The 27,332-nt window shown below is 32.3% G+C and overlaps 1 protein-coding gene across 6 annotated transcripts in view; it reads left to right on the forward strand.

Moving 5' to 3' along the window:
* The first annotated feature begins 432 nt into the window (after window positions 1-432).
* Window positions 433-27,332, forward strand: part of LOC143229363 (serine/threonine-protein kinase Sgk2-like) — an 81,960-nt gene continuing 55,060 nt past the window's right edge. Inside the window, exons 1-3 of one of the 6 annotated variants that reach the window (XM_076461586.1) lie at window positions 433-667; window positions 18,992-19,113; window positions 22,807-22,890. In XM_076461586.1, the coding sequence (XP_076317701.1) occupies window positions 19,000-19,113; window positions 22,807-22,890 (198 nt within the window). In that variant the 5' untranslated portion in view covers window positions 433-667; window positions 18,992-18,999. Of the gene's footprint in view, window positions 668-8,058; window positions 8,168-8,250; window positions 8,441-18,991; window positions 19,114-22,806; window positions 22,891-27,332 lie in introns of those variants that run through there. The other 5 variants (XM_076461589.1, XM_076461588.1, XM_076461587.1 and 2 more) reach the window with 5 other exon arrangements.

Raw genomic sequence — 27,332 nt, forward strand, 5'->3', positions numbered from 1 at the left:
CCATCTAGTCTAAATTAGGACGGCTAGTGCAGATAGCTCTCGTGTAGCTTTGCGTGAAATTAAAAAAACAAACAAAGAACCTATTGTGCTGGATGCACCCATTGCACAGAAACCCAAACGTTTTTGCCAACAACCCATTGCGGTCAGATTTCTTCGCGTAAAGACAAATACAGTGCAATTGTCGTTATTGTAATAAAGCGCAGAATGATAAAAGACAATTCAAAACGGCCAACGAGACAGTCATATTGCATTTTCGTTCTGATTGGAGGAATTGGATTGATTGCGATTTTATATTTATTGACCAGTATTTTCAGGAAAACTGCCGCCGAATTGTTTCAACGGGTATTTGATAGCGTACCATATTTCAAATTTCACGTTGTAATAATTTTTTTATTTATTAGAAATAAAATATTTGTTATTCTATGTGTTACAGAGGACTCTAATGTTGCTATTTTATGTGTGAAGTGCATGTGTGTTGGTCTATAATCAAACAACTCATGTAAAAAGGAGGTACAAAGTAAATATACTTTTCTTCTTCTTTTTTTTTTTTTCCGGACGGCGCCGTGACTTAGTTAGTTAAAGCCCTTGTCTTGTGAACAGGAGATCGCGAGTTCGATTCTCGCCGGTGCCTTTAAACAGTTTATCAGCTAAACTTCATTTATAAAAGGTATCTTTCGAAGTACGATAAGAAATTTAAATGTTTTTTAGGGTGAGAGGGTGTCTAATTGGTGATATGCAAGAATCTTTTCCGTTGATAAAGTAATATAATATTATTAATTTAAACATTTTAGTAATGTTACAAGTACATGACTTGTTTTACAAATTACAGTTACAGGGAAGAAAACTAATTGGCTTTCTATTCGAAAAATAAGTAACAGACTGAAGACCAAGACAATATTTTCTATTCACTGAAAGTGGCAGTCAGTGAATATGCATAATTTTTATGTTTTTTATTTTAATTTTCAGTTTATTAGTATTAATTCAGAAGTACATATTACATTTAGGTGTATGTGGTCAGTGAATAAAGTAGACATTATGAACAAATGATCACCATGATGTCCCAGAGCTAATGTTATTAGAATGAGTACTCGAATCCACCAAGTCAGGTGAATATATCCTTCAGTAATTAGTGTGTCCACCTCTTGAAGCAAAGCATGCTGTGGTTCTGCATCTCATATTGCCTGTCAAATATCTGATCCCATGTTGGGGAATCTCTTGTTATTAGACGTCCAATGCTTGGATGAACTATTTTCTGCTATGTGGTCTGAGGTAACCTCTGGAGACACTGTGGTGCAGCTTATCCCACAGATTTTGAATGGGGTTGAGGTTGGGTGAGTATGGTGGACATAGCATTATATCAATGTATTTTGGCTGGAGGTAGTCCATAATGACACATGGAGAATACAGATGAGCATTGCCCTGCTAAAAAAAAAACAGTTATGTTATGGTTGCCTTTAAAGAAGGGAACCACATGGATTCTTAAGACATTGTTGAAATCTTATTGTGCATTTAAGTTGCCCTCAGTGACTACTAGAGGTGTTCTGTGTTTGCTTATAATACTTCCCCCTTACCATGGCATTAGGTCTATCCCAGAAACTGGTATATTTGATGGAACAGTTGGTAGAACATTCACCACGTCTTTTTCAGACAAGTTGATGTTTGTCAGCCCCATCATTATAAAATGTATAAAAGTGTGACATATCTGTGAAGAGAATGGTGTTTCAGTCTCTCTAAGTCTATCATTTATGCTTCTTTTGCTACTACAGCCTGGTGTGATGACATGCCATAATAAGGTCTGAGTTTCTGACAGGTCTGCATCAAGCCCCTTGTAATATAGGCAGCGAAGTACAGTTGGACTACTTATACAGCGGTCAAGTTGTTCTGGGGAATCTTGTTCAGTATGACTAGGAGTCCAGAATCTCTCATGTAGGTGCATCAAATGGATGACTTTATTTTCATATTTTGAAGTGATATGTTGTCATCCTGGATGCTGTCTGTCATCAACTGAGCCTGTCAAACTGTGGTACTGGACCACCATCATAATGGTTGAATGATTGCATCCCATTTTTTGAGCAACTTCTTGCTGACGCACAGGTAGTATGGTGACGTTCATTGTGTAGTAAACACATGATGGATACCAGGATATTCTGTAGTCATTATGTCGTACTGTATTCAGGTAGTGCAATATATAGCCCCAATTTTCAACCTCAACACATGATTCACATGAAACGACCAATAGCAGAGGACAAAAATGTGTTGATTTGACATATGGTGATCAGGATTCATTGGAGCATGTCAAACGTTTAAAGGAGTAGTCATTTTACATTGGATGAGACTCATGAGTTCACACAAGAAATGAAAAGTAGATATTTTCAACTTTGATGGAAATTTAAAACAAAATATTATGCATGTTCATTGACTGTTAAGGTAGCATTACTATTACTGTTAGCAAGGAGAAAATCTGGAGTAAATTACATGCCAGAGGTTTAGCTGAACTTGATTTCCAGTCAGTGTTTCCTTATTGAAAAGTGTTGTGGATATGAAAAATAAGAGGGAATAATAATAATATGTGTTCAAAAAAATTATATATTCTCCAGATTTCCCTAGTTACTGCACACACAGCTGTCTTCATGGTCATTTACTCACAAGGGAGAATTAATCTCATGAATTCTAGGATGCTTAGAAAAGGAAAGATTATAAGATTATATAAAGTTAAATGTCCTTCCAAAATTGTTATATACTTATATATGACAGAGAATCAAGAGGGCTTTGAAGTAAGAAATTAAGTGGTTCTTTGGGATTGTTTATCCAGTAGGGGCATGAAATGTATAATCTTCAAGATGTTCTACAAAAAAAAATTATTTTGGATGCCATCCACTTATTCACATATATGTCAGAAATAATTACATAATTTTTATATGATAAAAAATTACACTATGAGGATCAGTCATAAACTAACAGACATAAAATAGTGCTAAGATGTGCTGGAAATAAAAAAATATTGAAAAATGACATCCATTTCTAAATTTATCTTCAAGTTTACACACGTGACAAGAAAACAATAACAATTTTGAAAGGTTACTTGCACTAGTGAAGTTACTGTTAAATTTATGTCTGTCACACTCACAAACAAATAACAGTGTTTTGACAAAAGACTTCCTGAACACTTCTAGGTTTTATACTTATAGTGGGTAAACAACCCACAAGACCCACAGTTTATTTCTTTCTATATTAAAGCCCTATAGTTCTAACACATACATGAATTTAAAGGGAACTTCTTAAGTGAAATTAGTTTTTTTTCAGAGTATGTTGGAGCATGTAGATTTTATGATGTATGATGATTAGGTAACTAATATTCCCATTTTTTATTCCTTCTGTAGAAGCTCTTTTTCTGTCATGCATGTAAATTGAAAGGTGGCTTTGCAATTGATTTTCTGGCATTTTTGTTTTAAGTATATCTGTTTTCTTTATATATTGAAGCCATGTAGTTTTCCCATCATACATTAGAACTTGAGTGTACAAATAACTTTTCAGGATGTTGGTTTCCATAAGCATGTTGGAACTTCTAGATATTACATACCATAGTAGGTAAATGATCCTGCTTTTCCATGAATCATCCTAGTAGTACTCTTTTGAACCTTTTCTTATGTCAATATTCTTTCTTAAGTAAGGAGGCTGTATAATTCCAAGTGAGATGTAACTAGTGATTTATATAAAGAGATAACTCCCTCTTTTTTCCTTGCAATGAATGTTTCTGTAAGTACATTAAAATTTCATTAGCTTTTGCACTAACAACATAGCATTACTTCTATGCTGGAGTGACTTCACCACCACCATGCCAATGTTCTCTCTCAAGTCACATTGATAAGTGGGTTTTTATCTGTTTATTAAACATGTAATTCAAATGATAAGAATATCAGTGATATTCTACACTTACTATGATTAAAAAGCATTTACCAATATTTTTTTCAAATTACCCATTGGTTTATGTCATTGTGCAACACTTCAACATAACTAAAAGTACCTGAGAGTTTAATGCCATCAGCAAGCTTTACTAATTTATTAATCATGCTCTTGTATTCAAGTTACAATGACAAGTTAGAGTTATGTTGTTCAAAGTATTATGATTTTTAGTGTTATGGTGTTCAGAGTGCTATGTTTTTTTCTCTACACACTGTTATATTGTTCAAGGTATTATGGCTTTCTCTCTACAGGACCATGAGTGGCATATCATGCTCAGAAAAACTTCAGGAAAATCTCAAACACTAATAATTTCATTGGGAGTGCATTGAAGTCAACCCAAAAGGAAACTTTGCAACTTTTTTAAAAAAACTTTGTGCAAATTTTAATAGTTAAACTTTTTAGTGTTACATTCTAACCTACTCATTTAAACTGTCCAAGTCCTTAACTCTTGCATCTCCAGACAGGTCCATACTGCCTTAAAGGGCAAAAATGATTAAGGGTCATTTCATGTCAAATCATCCAGATTTTGGAAAATTTTCCAGGTGACCCCTCAGAATGCTTTGAAAAAAATTCACATGTGCTCATTTACCCATATAATGAAAAATTGCCAAAGATTAGATCAATATCTCTAATAGTTTCTGATTTACAGCCCTGTAAAATTTAGTTAATTTTTCTTATTTTTGGCAAATTCATTTTTGGGCTGCTTAAAGATGCAAGAGTAATGGTGGTAGAAGGCTGGCATTTGCTTCACTGACTGAATTAATCTCACAGAATTTAAAAATGGTCTCAAACCAAGTTTATCTCTCTTAGGATTTTCATAATGAGGCTGTAAAATCACCTGAAAACCCAAAATTGTAAAAAACATTGGTTTATTTAATAAGCTATAGCTCTAAGACTTAATGAGATACAAAGCTGAATTTTGTTTTCTAATTTCCTATAACATATCAGTTGATAAGTCTGTAATTGTTGTAGTTAAAAGTCTATTAGATCTCTTGTAAAAAACTTTAGTTGCATGCAACTTTTTATGATTTAGCTAAAAATAGCCCTACCTCAGGCCACAGTTTGACCATGCCAGTTATTCAGCTTTTTCAGATTTGTACCATATATTCTTATATCCCCAAATATGATCCACAAAAAAAATTAGGATAGTGTTCAACCTACTTTTTGAGTTATAATTTTTTAAAGTATCCTCTGACCATATGTTGTTTACTTGAAAAAAAAAACACTTCAATTCAGGTATGTTACTGTGTGCAAATATATTCATGCAACTTTGAAATAATTTATGAATCCAATTGAAATATTCTAATCAGCCTTTACCATATATTCTTACATCTCTGAACATGATCTTAAAAAAAATCAAGGTTGTGAAAAATAATAAATTATCAAATCTTAAATGTCTCTGATATGTACCATTGGGCAATGGACCACACTCGGGGCATTCAGTTCTTTCTTGTCAATCAGGAATCAGTCCTGCAGAATTGTGTAAAGTGTGATCTACTTGTGTGGAATGAAAAATGCAAAACAGTGGCAGGTATTAGGTCACATCATAGCTTTATTCCCCACTCTACCAACAAATTGTATATGAGAAGGCTATCAGATGATGATGTGTACACAGTTGTAACTGTTGGTAGTAACAGTGAAAGTGATGCTGCAGCAGCTCAAATAGGGTCTAATGATAGCAATGACAATTATCAGCCAGGGAAATAAGTGGCATGCATATATGATCACGAATGGTATGAGGGAAATATAAAAGATTGATCAGATGAACATTCTGATGTGTTGGTGTCATTTAAGAAGAAATCAAGAAACGAACTGTTCTCATGGCCTGCAAGGTCACATAAAGATGAAAGCTGGATTCTTTTCCAACATATTCTTTGTCTGATAAGTGCACCTACCATGCAAGGCAGTAGTGTTTGCCACTATGTTCTAAGTCAAAGTGATCTCAACATAATGAAACTCGAATGTCAGAAATTTATTCAAGCTGTCTGAACAAAGCAATGTTTATTTGATGTTGTTAAGACTAATTTATCACCAAAGCAGTTTTTGAAACATTTCATTGTCACGAGTATTGCAGTTTGGTGGGACTATAATCTTTCTCAGTAATCCCTTGTTGTAGCACTGTGCTGTTTGTGTTTGATTTACCTTTGTATTTATTATATTATGAATCTAAAACTCAGCCATATCTGCATAACTGTAATACATACACAATATATGTGATTTAACTAGTTATGCCAATAAACATGTTCAGAAATGAATTAATTCTTTCTTGTTTCTTTCATCTTCATTCTTTAACATTGTGAAAGGCTGGTTAGAATATTTCAGTGGGATTCATAAAATTCTGGCAGGTATTTTTCAAAATTGTATGGATATATTTGCACACAGTAACACACCTGAACTGAAATTTTGTTTAAATAAAAAACGTATGGTCAGAGGATACTTTAAAATATTATAACTCAAAAAGTAGGTTGAACACCATCCTGATTTTTTTTGTAAATCATATTCAGAGATGTAAGAATATATGGTAAACATCTGAAAAGGCTGAATAACTGGTGTTGTGGTCAAACTGTGGCCTGAGGTAGGGCTATTTTTAGCTAAATCATAAAAAGTTGCATGCAGCTAAATTTTTTTACAGGAGATCTAACAGACTTTTAATTACAACAATTGCTGATTTATCAACTGATATGTTATAGGAAAGAAAACAAAATTCAGCTTTGTATCATATTAAGTCTTAGAGCTATGGCTTATTACATAAACCAATGTTTTTTACAATTTTGGTTTTCAGGTGATTTTACAGCCTCATTTTGCAAATCCTAAGAGAGATAAACTTGGTTTGAGACCATTTTTGAATTCTGTGAGATTAATTCAGTCAATGTAGCAAATTTCAGCCTTCTATCACCATCACTCTTGCAGCTTTAAGCAGCCAAAGTTGCCCAAAAATGAATTTGCCAAAAATAAAAGAAAATTAACTAAATTTTACAGAGCTGTAAATCAGAAACTATTAGAGATATTGATCTAATCTTTGGCAATTTTTCATTATATGGTAAGTTGAGCACATGTGAATTTTTTTCAAGGCATTCTGTGGGGGTCATCTGCATCCCTCTGGATGATTTGACATGGAATGACCCTTAAAGGTTTATTTTCTATGATTTATTTTTAATTCTATTGTACAGTTTTTCCCTTTAAGGCAGTATGCACCTGTCTGGGGATGAAAGAGTTAAGGACTTGGACAGTTTAAATGAGTAGGTTAGAATGTAACAATGCACTTAAAGTATGAATATTTAGTTTACATTAAAAGAAGTAAGTTAGTTGTAATTATTGATAAAAACTTTAAAACTTCAACTTTGAAATCTAAAGTACCAGAGGTAATTTACTCAGGAGGCTTGGATAGGCTGATTGAGAATGTTAAAACTATCTTATTAGGTAATAAGAATTTATTTTCTTGATACAGACACTACCAACAGAAATAGGCTTATTATTATAGAATCTTTGACTTCAGGGAAATTAACTGGATATGTTTGTCTTGTCATGATAATTGGGAATATATGGGGATTTGAAATTTGTTTTTTATTTAGCATCTACTAGAAAAGGAGATATTTCAAGCTTTTTTCTTGTTGAGATGGAGAATGTGGTTTGAAATGTGGATGTTTTAGAGTACTTGACTACTTATGACTTTAATATCATGAACTTTTATAAATTTACTTCAAAAATTCTGTATCTAGACCAATTTCAAAAACCATTCTAAATGGGTTAATATTTAATGTTTTCCAGTGGAATTGTAGGACTGTAGGCAGAAGAGACACATTCACTCCAGGATAACAAGAATATTACATTTTATTGTATTTAAATGAGATGGTTGAGTGTTAATGAAACAAACAAACAAAAATCGTAAAAAAAATTATAGTTAAAGCTAATGGGGGGACATTATGAAAGTCTTTTGGCTTTAAACATAAAAATTTGCTTGAAAGACTTTGTATATGAACAAGAAAAAGTTCAAAGATAATATTCAAGTAGTTTTTATCGTACTTAACTGTTCCAATTGTGATAATGTGCATTTCTTCCATAATTAAGATTGTTGCATAATTTCACATTGTACTTTTTCTGTTTTAATGAAAACATGATTCTTATCTGAACTGTCTAGCTTGCTGGTCACCTGACTGTATTTTCCACCTTGTTGATGTTCATTTTGAACATGAACAAGCTCAAGGTACATGTATATATGATTGTAGTGGTTTATTGCTGATAAGATTTCTCTGAAGTTCTTGTTAGAACTTTAATCCCTTATTTTGCCAGTTTACTTCAGATAGCTTTTGTGTGATAAATGCTAGTTGAAGTTATGTGGTTTTGATGTTTTTTTCCTCCATGGTGTGAAGTGCATGTGATTCAGATATTTCTAGATCAAAAGCATAGCTGCAATAAAAGTAAAGAGCATTTTTCCTAAAATATACTGTTCTTACAACTGGTTTGCCAGAGAGTAAAGGTACTAAGATATTTATGCTGTTTCTTAAGGATAAGGTGTTATGTAATTAATTATAAGAAATGAAAGTTTTTATACAGTTAGTTTATTGTTTATAAGTTGCTTGCTAGGAAAGATATATATGTTTACAGACAGAACAGTGGTATATGTAAACTTGTACACATGATTTCTGAGATCTTTCATGGGTCCTGAGGAAATATTATATGTATGACCCCTTTTCTTAATTAATTTTCCATCTGCCACATCCAGGACCCTCTTCATGGCAGAAGCTCTGGAGAAGTTTTTCAGCCTTTCACATTCTCTCATTGGGCTTCTGTATTATATATACTAAGAAAACATGAATATTAATAGATAATATTTAATAATATGCTGTTTATGATTTAATAAATTGCACAGTTATCTATATTAGATGTAGTTGTTTTCAGTAAACATATAGGCCTACAAGGCTTAATATAATGTGAGTTTCATTGTAACAAACTATTTAAAAACATTAAATCATAATTTATTGAGTTACTCTTTCAGGAGTTTTATTTTAAATATTTTATTTTTCTCAGAGCAATTTTAATGAATATCAAGATCAGTTTTGTTTGAAATCTTTTAATTATTAAGTTGAAATATGATTCTTGTATGTAAATGTTTATGTATTTGGCTTGTCCAAATACTGTTTTTAGATTTTTTTTAGCTCAGTTGAAAAATAGAAAAGTTGTTTTAAATTTCACGTGTATACTAATATCAGTATTTACCTGCTCTCACTGAGAACTTACTTTCCTGATATATTCAGATTACTACATAATCTACATATGTAATGCTGATATTTTGTAGAGCTTAAAATTCATGTATACACTATAAATAATTAGCTTTCATATTGTGAAGATGTACGGTGTCATACAGAAATACATTAAGAATTCAAGCTTAAAAATATAATTTAAAACCATAATCTTGTTTCATTCAATTTTAAAATTTAGTTATAAGAATAATTCAGTTTAAACTATTCTAAATGTTCATAAAGTGCTTATATAAGAAAAATCCTTTTTCTCTTTAAAAACTTGAAAGGTATGCCTGATAAAGCAATTTGTGTTCTGAGTTTACATTATCCTAAAGTTACTTCACTGTTTTACATATGATTTTTAAATTGTTGCTTCTGTATAAATATTCTAGTTGATTTCTTACCATCACTTTGAAAAGGGAATCTGTAACTAAGTTTGTGTTATGAAGAATAATCAAGGGTTCTTAATCATATAAAATGCATTTTAAAATAAATTCTTTATTTATTGTTTTTGTTTTGTGCAACCTGTTTTTCATTCTTACAGTTATTCTGTTTGACTTGTTAAAGGTTGGAATAATTCACTTTTTATTGGTATTTGTAAAAGTGACTGAGTTACACATTCTTTGCTTTCAATTTATTTTGTGTATTTGCCCAATTACCTCATGCATATATATATATATATATACACACACACACTTGAACTTTTGTTTTGTGGTAAGATGTTCGACTTCGTCTTTGTCATTAATTAACATTAGAAAATGAAGACTAAACATTTTTGCAATTGAAACAAACCCAACATAACTTCTGAGTGCCTGAATATTTTGTGCATGTTTTGAATGAACAACTAATAAATGTTGAAGTTCAAATACAGTACAATGTTGCTAGATTAAAAATTGTTTGCTTTGGAGATGCACAATTAGTAGTAGTTGCTATTGATTGATGGTCATATTAACCTATTGCAATTATTAATTGATTAGTACAGTATTTCTCTAGGTGTGGATTCCTGTACGTGGTGAGATAACCTTCCAGAGAAGTTTCTGTTCTTTCAACTTACCTCCTCTGGGATCTAAACATCCACCCATGTGTTTGCTGTGCATAGTGACCTGTGAAGGGGAGGAGAGGATCCTGGTGGTTGAGAGGTCCAACCCTAACACACCACTTTGGCCTTGAATTCCTAAAGATGGGTGGCCTTGGGGTGGCCTCCCTTGGGTCAATCAGCTGGTCCACTTGGGCTAGGGTCAACCAAGTACCAGTGTTGGATGTTCTCAAAAGGTGTTGTGTATCTGATGCTGGTGTTTGGGTATAGTGCTCACGAAACCTTGGTATTGCTTTAGTGTCCTTGTTTGACATTGTAGTGCATTCCTTCTTAGGGCTCCATGGTGGGTGGGGTCAGTGGGCACCAAAATTTCCCTTTCTTTATTATGGATACTCCAATTACAAATCTTAATAAAATAGTGAAAAAACAGTCTATAGGTAAATGACCACATCTTGAAACTTCTGAGCAGCAATCCTCACATCCATACCACCTGTTGTACCTCATTTTCTTATACTGCACTCACTTTCAGACAAACCATGAGGGCAAATGTCTCCTTTTTTTCACTCAGAAGGGACGAGAGGGACTTGCTGGCTCTCCAAAGTTAGTAAAAAAGCTTCGATCTGGTGACATGTTGGTGGAAACATCCACATCTGAACACAGTGAACTCCTGTTGCATTCAAAGGCTATTGGGGATATACCTATAGAGGTTACTCCTGATGCTACTTTGAGTTCATCACAAGGAGTTATTGTTAAGAGGGATTTGAAGAACATCCCAGATTCAGAGAATCTTGCTGGTTTCTCCACCTAAGGAGTTTTTGCAGTGAGGCATATCTGGACTCTCAAACATGAAATTATGATGCTGACCAATGTCCTCATTCTGACATGTCTGCCTGTCACCATCAAGGCAGGTTATCTTAATTCTGTGGTACGGCCATACAATCCAAATCCTTTTAGTCACTCGAAGACTTGTCATTGTTCCTGAATGTGTGCTTGTTGAGGTGGCAAGGACCACGATGCCTATGAGTGTGAAACGGATTCTCATTGTGTCAGTTGCAATGGCTCTCACATGCCCTACTTTTGTTTTTGCCCTAAATGGTTGGAAGAAAAAGAGGTGCAGCATTTGGAAATGATTCAAAACATTACTTACCTTGAGGTCTGAACGTTGCTGTTCATCACTTCATCTCATACGTATGTTGCTGCACTTCATTCCACTACTACAGTGGGAGTGCAGACAGATCTCTCTGTGCCTCCAAAAGAATTATTCTCAAACCAAATGAAAAGTCTTTTGACCTCCAATGTTAAAAAAGTTGATGAATCAACTTCAACACCCATCTCTGTCCCTAACATACATTCCAGCAAACCCCAAGATCCACTTCCTTTGGTTCCGGGTATGGGAATTTCCTTGGGTACATCTTACCCGAGATGTAAAATGATCATTCATTCATGTTCTCAGTTGCTGGAATCCTCTTTTAACAGCAAAGACCTGTCCAGTCGACCCAGGGCAGGATTCATAGAGGTCAACAGATCTCCCTCGAATAAAGACAATAAAGAAAAAAGATGTGGTCATAAACAGAAAAGTTCTCCACCCAATTTGCCTACTCATAAATGAAAATAGTCACCTTGATACAATGGATGTGTTGAGGTTTACGTTCTAATCTGGATGACATTAAAGCACTGATTGCTTGCTACCATCCTGTATGTCTTTCCTTACAGGAAACATTTCTGAAACCTGCCGATACAGTCACCTACCAGTGGTTTTCTTTGTACAGAAATGACAGGTGTGTGATGGACGAGTGCATGGTGGGGTGGCACTGCTAGTTGATTGGTGCCCACCCTATCTTTACCCCTCGACATACCCTTGGAGGCCGTAGCCATCCATGCTTCCTTGGGTCGTACCATCACTGTTTGTTCCCTCTACCTGTCGCCTGGAGAGACCTATGATAAATCAGACCTTGATGCTCTCATTGAACAGTTGCTGTCTCCCTTTTTAATTCTGGGGACTTTAATGGACATTATCCCCTCTGGAGAAGTTCTGATATTAATATGAGGGGTTGCTCCATAGAGCGTATGCTCTCTGATCACAACCTTTCTCTTTTCAATGCTGGTTCTTCTACTTATTTTCATGCACCTAGTCAGTCTTTTACTGCTATTGATCTCTCAGTTTGTTCCCCCTCACTGTTCTCCCATTTTTCATGGAGGGTTGACAATAATCCATGAGGCAGTGATCATTTTCCTATACTTTTGAGAGAGACTGGCCATGATTGATGCCATCTGACCTACATACCCGATGGAAGCTGGATCAAGCAAACTGGCTTTCTTTCACTGCTCTCACAGAACTTGATCCTGCCATTGTCTGTAAGCCATCAATAGACAACTGTGTAGCAGCAGTAACTGACTGTATTATACAGGCAGCTGCTCAATGTATTCCTAAAACCTCAACACATTTTGCACTATATCCTCGTCCATGGTGGAATCCTGCCTGCCACATGGCACTGAAGGCTCAAATGGGCCTGGGATACTTTTTGTAAGTATCCCACACTCTCACACCTCATTGCTTTCCAGCAGGCCCATGCACATGCTATGTGGGTAAGATGTAAAAGCCAGAAGGACTCTTGGATTAAGTTCACAACCAGCATAATTTCTACCACCAGTTCCAAAGTCATATGGGACAAGATTCAAAAGATGAGTGTGCAATATAATTCTGTCCTCCTCTCGATCTTGGTCTCTGATAACCAGGAAGTAGCTGATACTCTAGGTGAAAGCTTTTGCCGGGTATCTAGCACTTCTGCTTCTTCCTCTACCTTGTTAGCCATCAAGACTCAGGTAAAGTGATTACCTCTTTCTTTTTGAGTTCATTGTCTTTATGACTGTAATCGTCCCTTTACACTGGTGGAACCCAAAATGGCCCTTCATCAGTCTGACAGTACATTTGTTGGACCTGATGATGTACACTGTGAAATGCTGTGCCAATCAGAGAAGCCTTTCTCAAATGACATCTTGTATCAATATTCTTTGAGGTTGAGAAGGCTTATGATACAACATGGAAGTATGGTATTTTGCCAGACCTCTATACATATGGGTTACATGGCCATTTGACCATTTTTATTAAAATATTTTTAATGGATAGGCAAGGTTTGACACTTTTCTGTTCTTTTCTACAGGAACTTGGAGTTCCTCAGGGCTGTGTTTTGAGTGTCACACTTTTCATTATAAAGATTAATGCCATCACTGAACAACTCCCTCTTACTGTTGCAAACAGGCTCTATGTAGATCACTTTCACATCTCATGTCAGTCGTTGAACATGAGGTATATTGAGTGGCAGCTACAGACTTTCGTCAGTTGTTTACTAAAGTGGATCTCAGTAAACAGCTTTAACTTCTCTCTCTCTAAAACCATTTGCACACACTTTTGCTGCCAATCGGGTATTTACTCTGATCCTGAACTCTGTATCAGTGAAGTTGTGCTGCCTGTGGTCTCTGAGATAAAATTCTTGGTGGTTATTTTTGACTGTAAGCTGACCTTTATTCCACACATCAAGTAGCTATGGGTCAAATATACAAGAGCACCGAACATCCTCCTTGTCTTCTCTTCCACCTCTTGGGGAGCAGATCGACATTTTATGTTAAAGATATGTTGTGCTCTTATTTGATCGAAACTTGACTATGGATCACTGGTCTGTGGCTCTGCCAGACCATAGGCTTTAAAGATGCTAGACCCTATTCATCATCAAGGACTTTGGCTCTGTACTGGGGCTTTCTGCACTTCCCAAGTTCAGAGCTTATGCATAGAGTCTCATGAACCTTCTTTGCTCCTCTGCCATTTGCAACTGTCTTTAATATATGCTTCAAAACTTCGTTCCTTACCAAAGCATCTTACCTGGGGTTGTGTTTTTCTTTCTCAGTGGGCCATACTTTTTAAGAACTGATGATCTGCCATTGCTCCTTTTGACCTTCATATCCAGGTACAGGTAGATGAATTGGGTCTGTCCTTGAATCACATTTGCTGTATCCACTGGTCAGCCCATCCCCCCATGGCTTATTACAGTCTCCAAATGTGACCTATCTTTAAGTCATCTGAGAAAAACAGACACTCCCAATTGCAAATACTGTGTTATTTGATGAACATCTTTTGAACCATCCTTACACTCCTATTTATAAATATATATATATATCCGATGCTGCCTGTTTTGTTTTTGTCCTGGAGTTGGTCCACTGAATATGGTCTGACATGCCAAAACCACAACTACATCTTCTTGTATGTCCATTCACAGATTGGCTTTTATCTTTCTGCCAGTTTTGGAACATGTATCTTTATAGTGGGCAAAGAGTATACCTAGTACAGATGAAGTGTGGTCTTCTGTGAGTGTGATTCTGTATATTAAAGTATCTCATCTCATGGGTTCTTTTTGGTTTCTTCTGAGGAGTTTTCATCTGAGTAACTTTTACAATGGAACCTTCTCCGTTTCAGTGTGGAATTTCAGCTGTTATGTGAGAGAAGATAAGGTATTGAAAGGTAACATTTTCTCATACAGTAGTCCCTGGTGGATACAACCTCTCCAAATCATGACTACCTTTCACATACCACTTTTTTTGTGCATGGAATGACTTTACATTGAACTGACGATTTCTTGATAGATGTGTGACATACAAATGTGATTTTTGGATGGAAGATCAAATAACGAGCTCTCTGTAATGACTTTTCTTCATACCAGTAATTTACAGAGACACATGAATACAGTGTATACACTATGAAATAATGAGATCACATGACCAGAGATTGTTTCACAGCTAAGTATATATATCTTGGTACCTCAGGATGTTCAAGTCAAACTTCCTGGTACATACCATAGGTATTTTGGTTAAACAACTTTTAGATTTTGAAGTGTAACAAGGTACAGTTAGAAACTGTTGTTTGGCTTTGTCCTACCTATGGAATTAGGGTCTATTTTTTAGTGAATGTTGTACGTTTTGAGTTAATGGCTAGATGTTAAGTAACTTGATTAGGATTTACTAGAAGGGTGTGAAGATTATTAACTCATGGCTTATTGAGTGAGAGACTCAACTAATCTGTGTAATAAGCATTTCTAATGAAATGCCTCAAGGTATCTGGAAAAGTTATGAATGTCACAAGCTGAGAACAGAAAGCTGCAGCAAAGAAGACGGAAGCTCAAAATGTTGATGTAGAAATGTGACATGGATGTTAGTATCGAACAAAGTTGTGGTAAAAACAACAAAACAAATGAAACATGGAAAATAGAGAATGTTTAGTGAACTTGAAATTGTTTTAATGTAACCTATTACATTTTATGTATTATTCATTTTTAGAGTAGATTACATTACTTTTACATGCATATATATTTTGGATTTTTGTGAGTTGCACTGGTGTTTAATATGGGATTTTTTGGTATGTTTATTGAATCTAATTTCCAATTTTCTTTCAGTTATTTTATAAATTGATACTAAAACATGGACTAAAAGCTAGCAGTTAAACATTTGCTGATGTAATAACTACCAGACTCATGAACATTCAAAGTGACTTGGTTAAATATGCAAAACAAAGAAAGATGGGTGTTTTTTTTAGGAAATAAAGTTTTATACATATGTAATAAAAATTTGTAATGTGTATATTTATAAGATAAATGTGATTGATGAATAAATTATTTTGCATAAAACACAAAACAGTTTTAAGTTGTACATCATAACTGGTATTATACAGGGTATAATATTTGCTCTTTTATCTGACTACGTACATAATACATAAAGCATTATGTCAACCTCTGGGAATAGTAACTGGTACAGCTTGAACTTAGTAGTTTATTATCTGGTTAATGATTCTTTGAATAAAGACATCCTTTCAGAAGTAACTTTTTTATCATGGCAGATAGGCCGACCATATCTAAGAGGGACTATTGTACTGAAAATGTATTTCTGATAGATACTTAGATCTTTTTACACTTCCCACCTGTTCTACCTGCTTCTAATCTAAAAGTGATTGAAAGTACCCTATAGTTTAGAGTGAGTTGGTTGTGATAGGAAGATATGTCACACTCACTATTATTGGTGAAGGGTTGTTATTAGTTTATTTGCATGCTGTAGTAGAGCTATACCATGTGTAAACACGTAATGTTAGGTGAGAATGTCAAATCTTGTGATGAGCAAAATTTGTGTATATAGAGGATAGGATGAGTCAAAAAGCTATTCTGTGAGGAGAGATAAGTATCTATCAGAAACATATTTTCAATATAAGAAAATATTATTTTTTGAGATTGATTGTATATTGATAGTTTACAGTTTTTAATGCCAACATAGTATTTTTTAAGGTAGGTGAATCTTTGTCACAACTGAAGGAATCAGTCAGTTGGGACACAATTTAACATCTATTGCACCTACGAGCCTGTTCAGATGTTTTCTAGCAGCTGGTCAAAGAAATTGTATTTATTAATACTGTTCCTACTGCTACCATTACTACTATATAATACATCTACATTGTACTATCATTTCTTTTTTCTTATTTATAGCTTTTTACATTTGGTTTTCTCTTTGGTAATTGTTTTTGTAATTAACTATGTATGATGACATCTATACGTTTGTATAGCACAATAAATTACTCAGCATGTTACATCTTCTTATATTTGTCATATATATATATGTATGTGTGTGTGTGTATATATAAATGGAGTGATATGTAATGTGTATGTATGGAAATTATTATAAAGTTACCGGTGAGTGGTACTTAGGATACCACAATAGAAATGTATTACACTTTTATATGTAAGTCCAAAGAGTAATAACATTTAAATTACAAAGTAAAAGGAATATTTTTTTCATATTAATAGAGTATAGTAATGAAATGCTTATTGCATGCAGAAGCTGAACATTATTGCATGGTTTTATGTAGTGATGAAATGTGGTGTAATTATGGTTCTGGGTATTAAATCTGAAGATTAGTAGAACAATATAAAAGGATGCCAAAATATTAAAGTGTTGTATACATAAATTAATTTGGCTGTATAAATGAAGCAGTAAGTGATTAACCAACATTTTTTGTTATCATTATTTAAGTTAGATAATAATACTATGAAGGATAATGGAATGTAATAAGAAGATAAAATTTTAATGAATTACAGTAATGTTTAAAATGTTGATGTGATATTGGTGATTTTTATTATTATTCTTAAGGAGTATTTAAATATATGTGTAATGTCTTTTATTTATATTCTATCTATAAAAAGTTGAGATTCTGGCATCAAAATTTATTTCTTAAACAGTGGACATCTTATCCAATAAAAGAGCTTTCTCAAATTGACAGTTTTCATTTGTTTTGGTTTATATTTTTCTGTAGCTAACTGTATATACACTTATATATGTGCCCAAGTTGTAGTATTCTAAATGTGGTAATTAATTTGTTAGTAGTAATAAAAACTTTTATATTTGTTCTATACTAATCATAATATGCTGATGTAAATAATTTTGATTATCTACCTTGTGGTTATTTGTAAGATTTTGACTATTTGAGGTTTTCTCTGATGGTGTTTCACATCCATATGTTTGTGTGTCAGTGCCATTTATTATGGAAACACACAAGTGATACACATCTTAGAGTTGAAATATCTTGTAATGTCTGTTGTATGTGATTGTATATATTGAAATTTTATTGTTCATTCTTACACATGTGCAAGTGCCAAACTATAAATTGTTTCATGTCATTGATGAGTATGGTGCACTTCTGTGTAAGTACATATATAATTACTTCTATATCTTTATAATTAGAGTTTTGCATTTCTGGGTTATATTATGCTATGTGTTCTCAGTCTAAAATAAATTTACAACTTATTCTTTGTTTTCCAAGAGATAACTGGTAGCTTCAGTAAAGACAGCATTCCTTAGTTAATATACCCATTTTTGACTGAGAAATAAAATTTGTTACTGTGTTCTCTTATTTATTTTCAAAACTTAGTCAAAATTAAAGAATACATTTTAGTCCTGCAATACATTCTACTTAATTTTTATCTGTAGATTGTCCCTGAGTACACTTACAAGGGAGGAAAAAGGTCACCTGAAAATACCACATTACAAAGAGCAGTTCGCCTTCTGTGGTGTTTAATAAATAATATCTTTGTGTAGGAGCTTACTGTGTCATTATTCCTTTATGATAATGGCAGATGTGAAGAAGTTATTTATAAAAACTTTAAAAGTGTATAGTGCAGTTCATATATCAATGAAGTATCTTTAGTTTACTTTTTTTTTCAATGTATGTATGTGAGTAGGTCTAGAGTCAAATTGAGTCAGGTGACTATATAAGTTTAATTTTATATACATATACATGTATGTGTGTAATGTTTAATACTTTGCTTATATGCTAAATTTGGTTATTCAGAGAGGAGAGAGAGAGAAATGTTGAAAGGGCAATAAATTTAGAAATAATTAAGCTTTGGTATTTTATATTTAGACAGACATATGTCTTTGATCTATCATTCTATAAAAAATTTAAGGTTAGGTGTTGAATAAAAACTAGTTTTCTATTATTCTACTGGGAAATTCAGAATTCTTAAATTATTTGCAAGTTTGTACAATACATTTCCCAATTTTACTGCTATTAGGAAATATTATCGAGAGATGTCAATAACTGTTCCATAGCTTAGAGTATGAAAAATTGCAATTTTTCTTTTTTTGGAAGAGGTTTATAATATTAAACTTGTGTGTAAACTTTGTGGAGTAAATTGAACTTAGAGCACTGTAAAATTTTATGTAGAGTAAGCAATGAGTAGCAGTTCAACAATAAATGGAACAAACAATCAGAATGGCTCTATATCTCCAACATCAGCCAGTGTCACCAACTTTGAAACCAGGGAGAAAAAGCGACTGAAGTACACTGTGAGTAATTTGTTTATCATTGTGTAAAATAGAACTTGCCATTGGTTACCTTGTCATTTAATGGTATTACCTGTATTAGGAGTTCAGTGTACATATAGCTTGTTGAGTCTTGTTACAATAAGTATTTCTTCAGTCTTTGTTTCACCAGTGAAAGTGGTTCACTACATGAAAGTTCTGTACATGAACATTGCTGATGAGATGTTAATATCATGTAATATTTTACCACCAAAAAGGGAGAAAGGATGCTGTGCTAACACTAGCTTCTAATACAAAATTCAATTTTTATTCTTACATTTTCTGACTTAAAGGTTTTACTTATTTTTTTACACCTTAGTGATTACGTAAAGTTATGGATAACCTTTTATAATTATTTTTTATTCAAGCTAGGAAGTAGTCAAGAAAGTCTTTTACTATGGATAATGGAATTACTGTGTAGGAATGTCTTCTGGAGGCATATTTTCAAATTTTTTACCTCAAGTTATGACATCTTTCTCCTTTCTTTGGTTGATTCTTACCATTGCATGTAGGTTAAGGTATGTTTGGGATGGAATTTGTTTGGTGGTGCACTGTAGATTCCATTTAGGTTCATATTTTTTGTATGTTCCATCAGTTGCTGTAAACTTTTTCTGTTCAATATACTGCAACATACCTCAGGGGGGCAGCTTTGCACCTACATTTTTTAGTCAAGTTTTTGGTTCTTCTTGATGACTTTTCAGTTTATTGCAAGCATTTTTGTGAATCTATACATTTGTGTGACTAATATTCACAGATAGGGGTATTAAATATGCTTTCTGCTTTTCTGCATTTTATTGTTTGGTAATTTTAGCATTTGTTGTAGATAGATTTTTGTTTTGGCTTTAATACTTCAAGAAATTAATTGATTTGTGATCTGTTCTCCAGCAACATTTATTAATTCCATCATACCATATTTAATGTATGAGGCTAACTTTAAGATTTTATTCAATTTAGGTTGTCATTTGATGTAACCCACCTGATTTACTTTGTATGTCTATTATATTATATAATACCTCTTTGTATTGTTAAAGTGGCAACGTTAAAATTATTAAGACTCCTGGTCGTAAAAAACTGACCCAAATTTAGGAAAAATATGTTGGAGCTATTATTGTAATACAATAATACAGTCTTAAAAAGCTGCTTTTTCTGATTAAAAATATACTCATAAGTGATATCTATAAAATGCATTGTCAGGAACATAAACACAGAAAGACAACAGACTGCTTCATCTGTGAGTTTCTTAGATGCTGCTTATCTTTGGATCTACATACAGCTGTATCTTTTTACATGCTTCATGGATTTTAAATATGAAAAAAATAGATTCTGAATATAAGAGTCAAATAGTTTATTTCCAGTAATTGGTGTTGTCTGGGATGTAATATTTCAAAATTCGGTAAAACACATAGGGGGTAAGTTTTTTGTGACTAGGGGTTTTAACACCACTGTTTTGTAATTGATCAATGACAGGATAATAAAGTAAATTTCTTTGAATCATACTTCTATTAATACAACAGGATGTTACCTTCTTTGCATTAGCATTTGTAATGTGGTATGTCTCATTGACTCTACAAGAAAGAGATGCAAAGCTGTTGCTTCAGTTTGTTTTTGCTAATTTATATGCTATCTGACATTTTGACCCTCAGTGAGGGTTCCTGTACGTGGTGAGGGGATCTCACAGAGGGGAAGGTTCTGTTCTTTCAGTTTACCACCTCTTGGATCTAAACATCTGCTCATGTGATTGCCATGCGTGGCAACCCATGAAGGGGAGGCGAGGATCCTGGTTGTTGAGGAGTCCAACCCTAACACACCGTAACATTAAGTAACTTCGCACACATAGCCTGGCTGCTTTGTGCCATAAAACACTAAATCAACCAACCAGCTGTACATTTTGGAGAGTTAGATGATTAAGAAAAGAAATATAATTTTTCAGAGTTTTTTGATATGTACTATTTGTAAATAAAAACTCAATTTTACACACTCTTTTTTTCACTCTCTTTGTTAGTACCCAGTTGTTATAGTGATGTTTTTTATTGTTTGTACTTCTCTTCAAAGAGAGAGAGAGATTTTGGTGAAATTTAACTGGCCAAATAGAGTTAACATCTATTTTTTCACTTTTCTGTTGTTTTTTTACTGTAATTTGTTATTATACATTGTTAGTTTAATTCTGATCCTGAGGTACTTTTGATGAAAAAGTATTTCAAATTTTATTAAAAAAATATTATTGTTTGAAGCTATTATAAAGTATATGTCAAGTTTTTATGTATGTGTGGGCAGGATGCTTTTACAGTAGGTATCTGTGAGTTGTTGACAATAAATTTCAGTAATAAATGAGCAGCGCGCAATCCACCTATTTGTTCTAAACAGGTCAAACATATGTATCATGATACAAATGTTTGTTATGTGGTTAACCATCACAATTGTATCCAGAGCTTTAACTAGTTGTCTCTTTAGAACCCAATTGACAAGATGAATTCTTCTTCTCTGCTCTCTCATTAGAATACAATATGTAATTATTACATTTTAAAATTTGCATCTGTAAACTCTTTATAGCTAAAGTTACAATGTAGATCTTTTTATCATATATGTCACTAACTTTGCATTACTTTCAAAAATTTATTTATTTGCACTGACTTGGTTGACTGTATACAAACTGCCTGGTTGAGGCATAGAACTTTCTACAAACTATGATATGTTATGATGTAACAATATTCACCTAAATAAATGTAAAAATTCAATTGATAACAAATGAACTACACAAAATTTGAGTTATAAACAGTTAGATAAGTAATATTGTCACAACTATTTCTTCTAAAATTCCTTACTTTAACGCACATAGAATATAAACTAAATAATACCCTTATATTGAACTTAAACAGTTGTGTATGTTTGACAGTGTTTATTTTTGTCTTTGCTGGAAGGTTTGTAGACAGTATTTCCTCATCTACCTGAGATTTTTACTGTAAGAACCTGTTGTATATTGTCTTTTTCTGTAACTGAGAATCACATCGTTCATTACTTATCAGACCTAGCATTGTAACTGAATTAATATATTTCTATCTGTTAATGATATTTGAGAGGAAGACATTTCAAACATGTTCCATTCTTGCATTTTAACTTGCTTTTAGTTTCTTAAGATGTTTGAAAATCTACTAAAATCTATCAGTGCTTGCTTTTACCAACATATTTGTGGTAAAACATGTAGATTATAAATTCAGTTCACCATGGATGTAATGTTCAGTGGAGTAAGAAACTAGGACTAGCTTCTGTTTTGGTAATAAACATGGATATATAAAGATACTTTCAGAATGACTCGGCACTTATTATCAGTATATAGAAAAACAAAATAAAAAGACAAAGTTTCTTCTAAAACAGGTTCATACATTTATTACTTTGCATTGTAAAGTACAAGGACTAATCCCATTATGATTTTGGAGTTCTTTGTTAGTTTTAATTTATAATATGAAATATGTTAATACATTTTACAAATTTCAGTTTCAAAATATTGATTTCTAGAAGTATTTTATTTGTCTAAAAGAATATTTTTAACTTGCATTATTATAAAAAAAATAATTATCTTTAACTGGCTTTTGTCTTTTTTGGTAAAAAAAAGGATACTTTCTGAAATGTGATATGTATGTCACAGAATTAATATCTTGAGATATTTAACATGTTTTTCAGGTGTACAAAGTACTAGTAACTGCAGGTGGAAAGACATGGTTTGTTTTTCGACGATACAATGAATTTTGCAAGCTACATGAAAATGTGAGCATTTATTCTATGTAGTTGTATTATGAAGTTGATAATGTTAATTTAAAAAAAATGACTGAGACAAAAGATGTGATTTTGAAACTCTCAAGTTCTGGAGGTATTCTATAAGTTTTGATGATAATTAAGTACAAAACATCTAATAGTCAGATACAAAAGAATAGTTTAAAAATATGTTGGTGTGTTTTTGTTCATACAGAGAAATATTGATGTATCTTATATCCTGTGAAATTTTACTGTAGAAAATCTATGTTTTGGGTTTACCCATAGAATTGGCTACCATTATTTGACATTTCATTAAGTAAAAGATAAGTTTTACAATAAAACAATATTCTATAAAATATCTTAAAATACATAAGCAGATGTTTTTAGAAGTGATTTCACTTTTCTAAACTTCTACTATTAAATTGGGTAATTGTCAGGTATTCTGGCTGGTTTTTAAATTACAACATAACAGAATATAAAATTTCTGTAAAATTAACAGAAGAAATGTATTGATTGTTTGTTATACTAAGAGAAGCCTCCTTATAAGTGGCTTACAAGTTTGTTGAATTTTGTTTTGTAACATCAATATATACAACACTTGAACTTTTTTTTAATTTTTATAATATCTTTAGATTATTAAGTCTAACAAGCTTGTTCTCTTTTAGTTATGTTCTTAAAAGCATTTTCACAAACCAGTAAAAATTTCATGTTTTAATGTACTCATGTAATGCCAGCTGCTACAGTTTGTATCAAATGTTAATTACAATATTGTACTAACTATGCTTATACTCAAAATAATTTTCACTAATAAAATATTTATAATTTTCTTTTATTTTCCACTGAAATTCAGCTCAAAAGGCTAGAATAATTTACTGATTTTAATATATTTTGTTCAGCAGAAAACTTTAATTTTAGAAACTGAGTCTTTATATGAAAATGACTGACCAATCACAGTTGTAAAATTAACCTTAAAGAATGTTATGTAGAATATCAATATTTTGAAGTACAAGTACCTAAATAATCACCAGAAGCATGCATGCACTTGTATATTACTGGTTTCATAGTTTATTTTTGTGTAATAGTAAATTGATTAAAAATTGACACTGTAAAGGTAAACTTTCATATGGATCATTCACTTTGAATAGATGGTTTTATATACATTCACTTTGAATAGGTGGTTTTATATACATTCACTTGAACTCTTATCTCACTGACCATATACATAGATATTATAATTTGTCAGTAATACATCATTGTCCTTGAAGTGTTTACCATTCTTACAAAGTAGTATTATTATGCCTTATAATTGTTTAACTTTGTTGTTACATAGACATTTTATAAGAATAGATAACATGTATAAACAAAATTGTAAACAAATTGTTTATATATATGTGTGTTTACAATGTCATGAATTTTTAAATGTATGTGTGAATTGTTAACATTCAAGTGTGGTAAACTTATTAGAAAAATATTTAGTTTCTCCATGCTTTTTCTGCAAAAATAAAAATGTTTAAATAATTCATTTATTTATTTATCAAGCATGTGTAGAATATGCAGAGAGTTTTTAGAGTTTTTTCTACAGCATGAAAATTTAAACAGAATTTCATCTGAACTTGGTTTCACAAATACAAGGTGTTCGGAAAGTTACTGTGCAGTTTTGTAATCATATGTCTATTCAGTCTATTTCAAGCCAGCAACTGATAGCAGTGTTTAGAAACAAAATAAGAAGGATCCAGGCCTGTATTGATGCCAACGGGGGTCAATTTCAACATTGTTTATAATTGTCATTCATATTTACCTTCTGTATTCTATATTGAAACATGTCTGTTAATAAATATATAAGTGCACAGTGACTTTCTGAACATCCTGTAGTATCTATTTAAAGTAAGACTCTCGACAAATTTGTTTTAATTAAATCAAATAGTTTTTCCTTTAATGTTGTAACAAACAAACTATTGATAAATAAATGTCTTTATCAACCCTGTTTAGTAATGGTTCTGATAATAATGTTTGTAATAATAAATATGCAAAATTCAATGTAATAAAGAAGTTAAACTTTGCATGTATTTTTGTTAAATGCTTAATTTATATTAGAGTAAAATTTCTTGTAAGTTTTGGGTGTGGTTTAGAGTATCTTTTACAAGATTCCAAACAAGCTGAATTTGTGAAAATTATGTATGTTCATAAGATTTGCCTGCCATGAAAGTTAAGTAAATACTGTATTCTGCAATTTGCTTAAACATCATGTTTAAAGTACATAACATATAAAATGCTTATGATCAGTTAATCTTTTCACAGTGGGTCATGGGTCAAAGGTTATGTCTTCATGTTTGTTGACTTGCATTCAACATTTTATGAATTTATGTCAGTAAGTTTGGAATCAAAGTGTAGATTATAATTCCAATATTAATATTATGTGTAGGTTAGTTTTTTAATATAAAAGTAAATATTAAAAGAACACATCTGAATATAGATTTTAGTGAGTCACCTGGTATGTTGAATTCAGAACTGTTTAAAATTAGATGTTTGTGATGTCAAAATACTAAGTATGTAGTTTGATACAAATTAGGAATTTAAATGACTAATATTGTTAAACTAGTATATAAAATAAGAACCTCATATCTTTTCATTTTGCTGAGATATGGCTTATGTACTGGATTAAACACTGTGACCTCATTCAGCTCTTTCCAATTTTTGAAAGTGTTCCATATATACTCTAACTACAATATATGACATATAAATAACCAACAAACAGATTAGAATGCCCCTAGAGTAGTTTATCTTAGCCAGTTTAATCTCTGTAAAGGCTACTACATTCTTTTGATCCAAAATTTCAAGGAGGTAGATTGTGTTTTTAGTCTGGTTGAAGTTTCAATTTTTTTTTTAATTTAAGCACATATTGGTTACTAAGCTTAATAAATTATAGTGGAATTCTGTGGCATCAGTGTAGTTATTTATGATTATTCAACTTTATTCAACTCATGTATATTATGCTGAGCCTGTAGCAAAAGACTAAGACTGTAGCAAATGATGTATTTAAGCATATTTATATTAATATACTTATGAAAAAAATTTTATTTAAGTTTTTTTCCTTACAAATTTTATATATTTCTAAAAGGCATTAAATAAAAAACAAAACATTCATGTGGTATGTAGTAAAGAACAAACATTCAGGTGTATTTTGAATGTTTGAAAAATAGTAAATATTAAAATTTATTACAAGCATTGTAAGAAATGCAAACTTAATTTTTTCTAAAAGAAAAAACAAAACTTTGCAGTAAAAAAAAACAATATTCATAAAATTAAATGTAAATTTGTTTTCATTTTACACATAACTTCTCGTACATGTACTTAGGAATTAATATTGATTCAAATGTTATGACATTAGTTGGTTATTTTTACTCATTGTTTATCATCTCAATTTCATAATGTTTACAAAATTTAATAAACATTTTGGCACTGTTTTTACCATAGTAAATAAACAAATCTAGATATTATAGTAATGGCTAATTTAGATTGTAGTAAGGGTGAAACATCCTGTAAACTGCTTTAATATGGACTTGTTGGAGAAATACATTATACGTACTTGTGTGGGTGTCGCAAGTTAGATACGAGCATTTTTATAGTTAATCCAATAAAGTTTATATTTCTGAAATTCAAGAACAGCTTTGTTCATCTGCCACAAAACTAAACATTAGCTGATGTCTTGTTTTATATGATGACATGTATTGTACATGTTTGATTCAGTGATTCTGTTACTTATATGCTTACATATAATTACAAGTACATTTTCAGATAAGGAAATTGACTCAGAAATGTTATTACCTTTTCATAGAATTGAGAGATAGATTCTATGACTTTGATAGTATAGTGTACATAGAGAAAGTTAAAGAGATGTGCTTCTTCAATTCCTAAGAATACAGTGACAGAAAAGGAAAACTTGTATAGTGTGTTACCCACTAAGGAGTCTACGTATATTTTATGCAGAGGATACTATTGCTCAAGAGAGGTTGTAGAGCATAAGATATTGTCAAAAGAACCTCTTATATGATGCTAATATCCTGTAAGTGAGTGGAAGGTAAAGACTTCTCAATTTACTGGTATATTTCATGGGGTTGGTGAAATATTTACCTAATTGGTAAATAAACACACTCATAGATGACTCTTAAGAAATCACTGCCACAATCAGAACCTATCCCACAATTTCAATTTCTTCTTTTTATCAGACAAATCCTTGGGCTAAATGTCTTCCTTTTTTTCTTTCAAAAGGGGATGAGAGGGGCTTTCTGGTTCTCCTAGTTCTGTCAAAAAGCTACATTCTTGGGACATCTTGGTTGGAACATCTACCCCAAAACACAGTGCACTTCTCAGTTCTAAGGACATAGGGGATATACTCATTGAGGTTGTTCCCAATGCTATTCTCAATTCCTCCCAAGGAGTGATCATTGAGAGGG

Source organism: Tachypleus tridentatus, chromosome 10 (assembly GCF_004210375.1).
Source record: "Tachypleus tridentatus isolate NWPU-2018 chromosome 10, ASM421037v1, whole genome shotgun sequence".
Taxonomy (NCBI): Eukaryota; Metazoa; Arthropoda; class Merostomata; order Xiphosura; family Limulidae; genus Tachypleus; species Tachypleus tridentatus.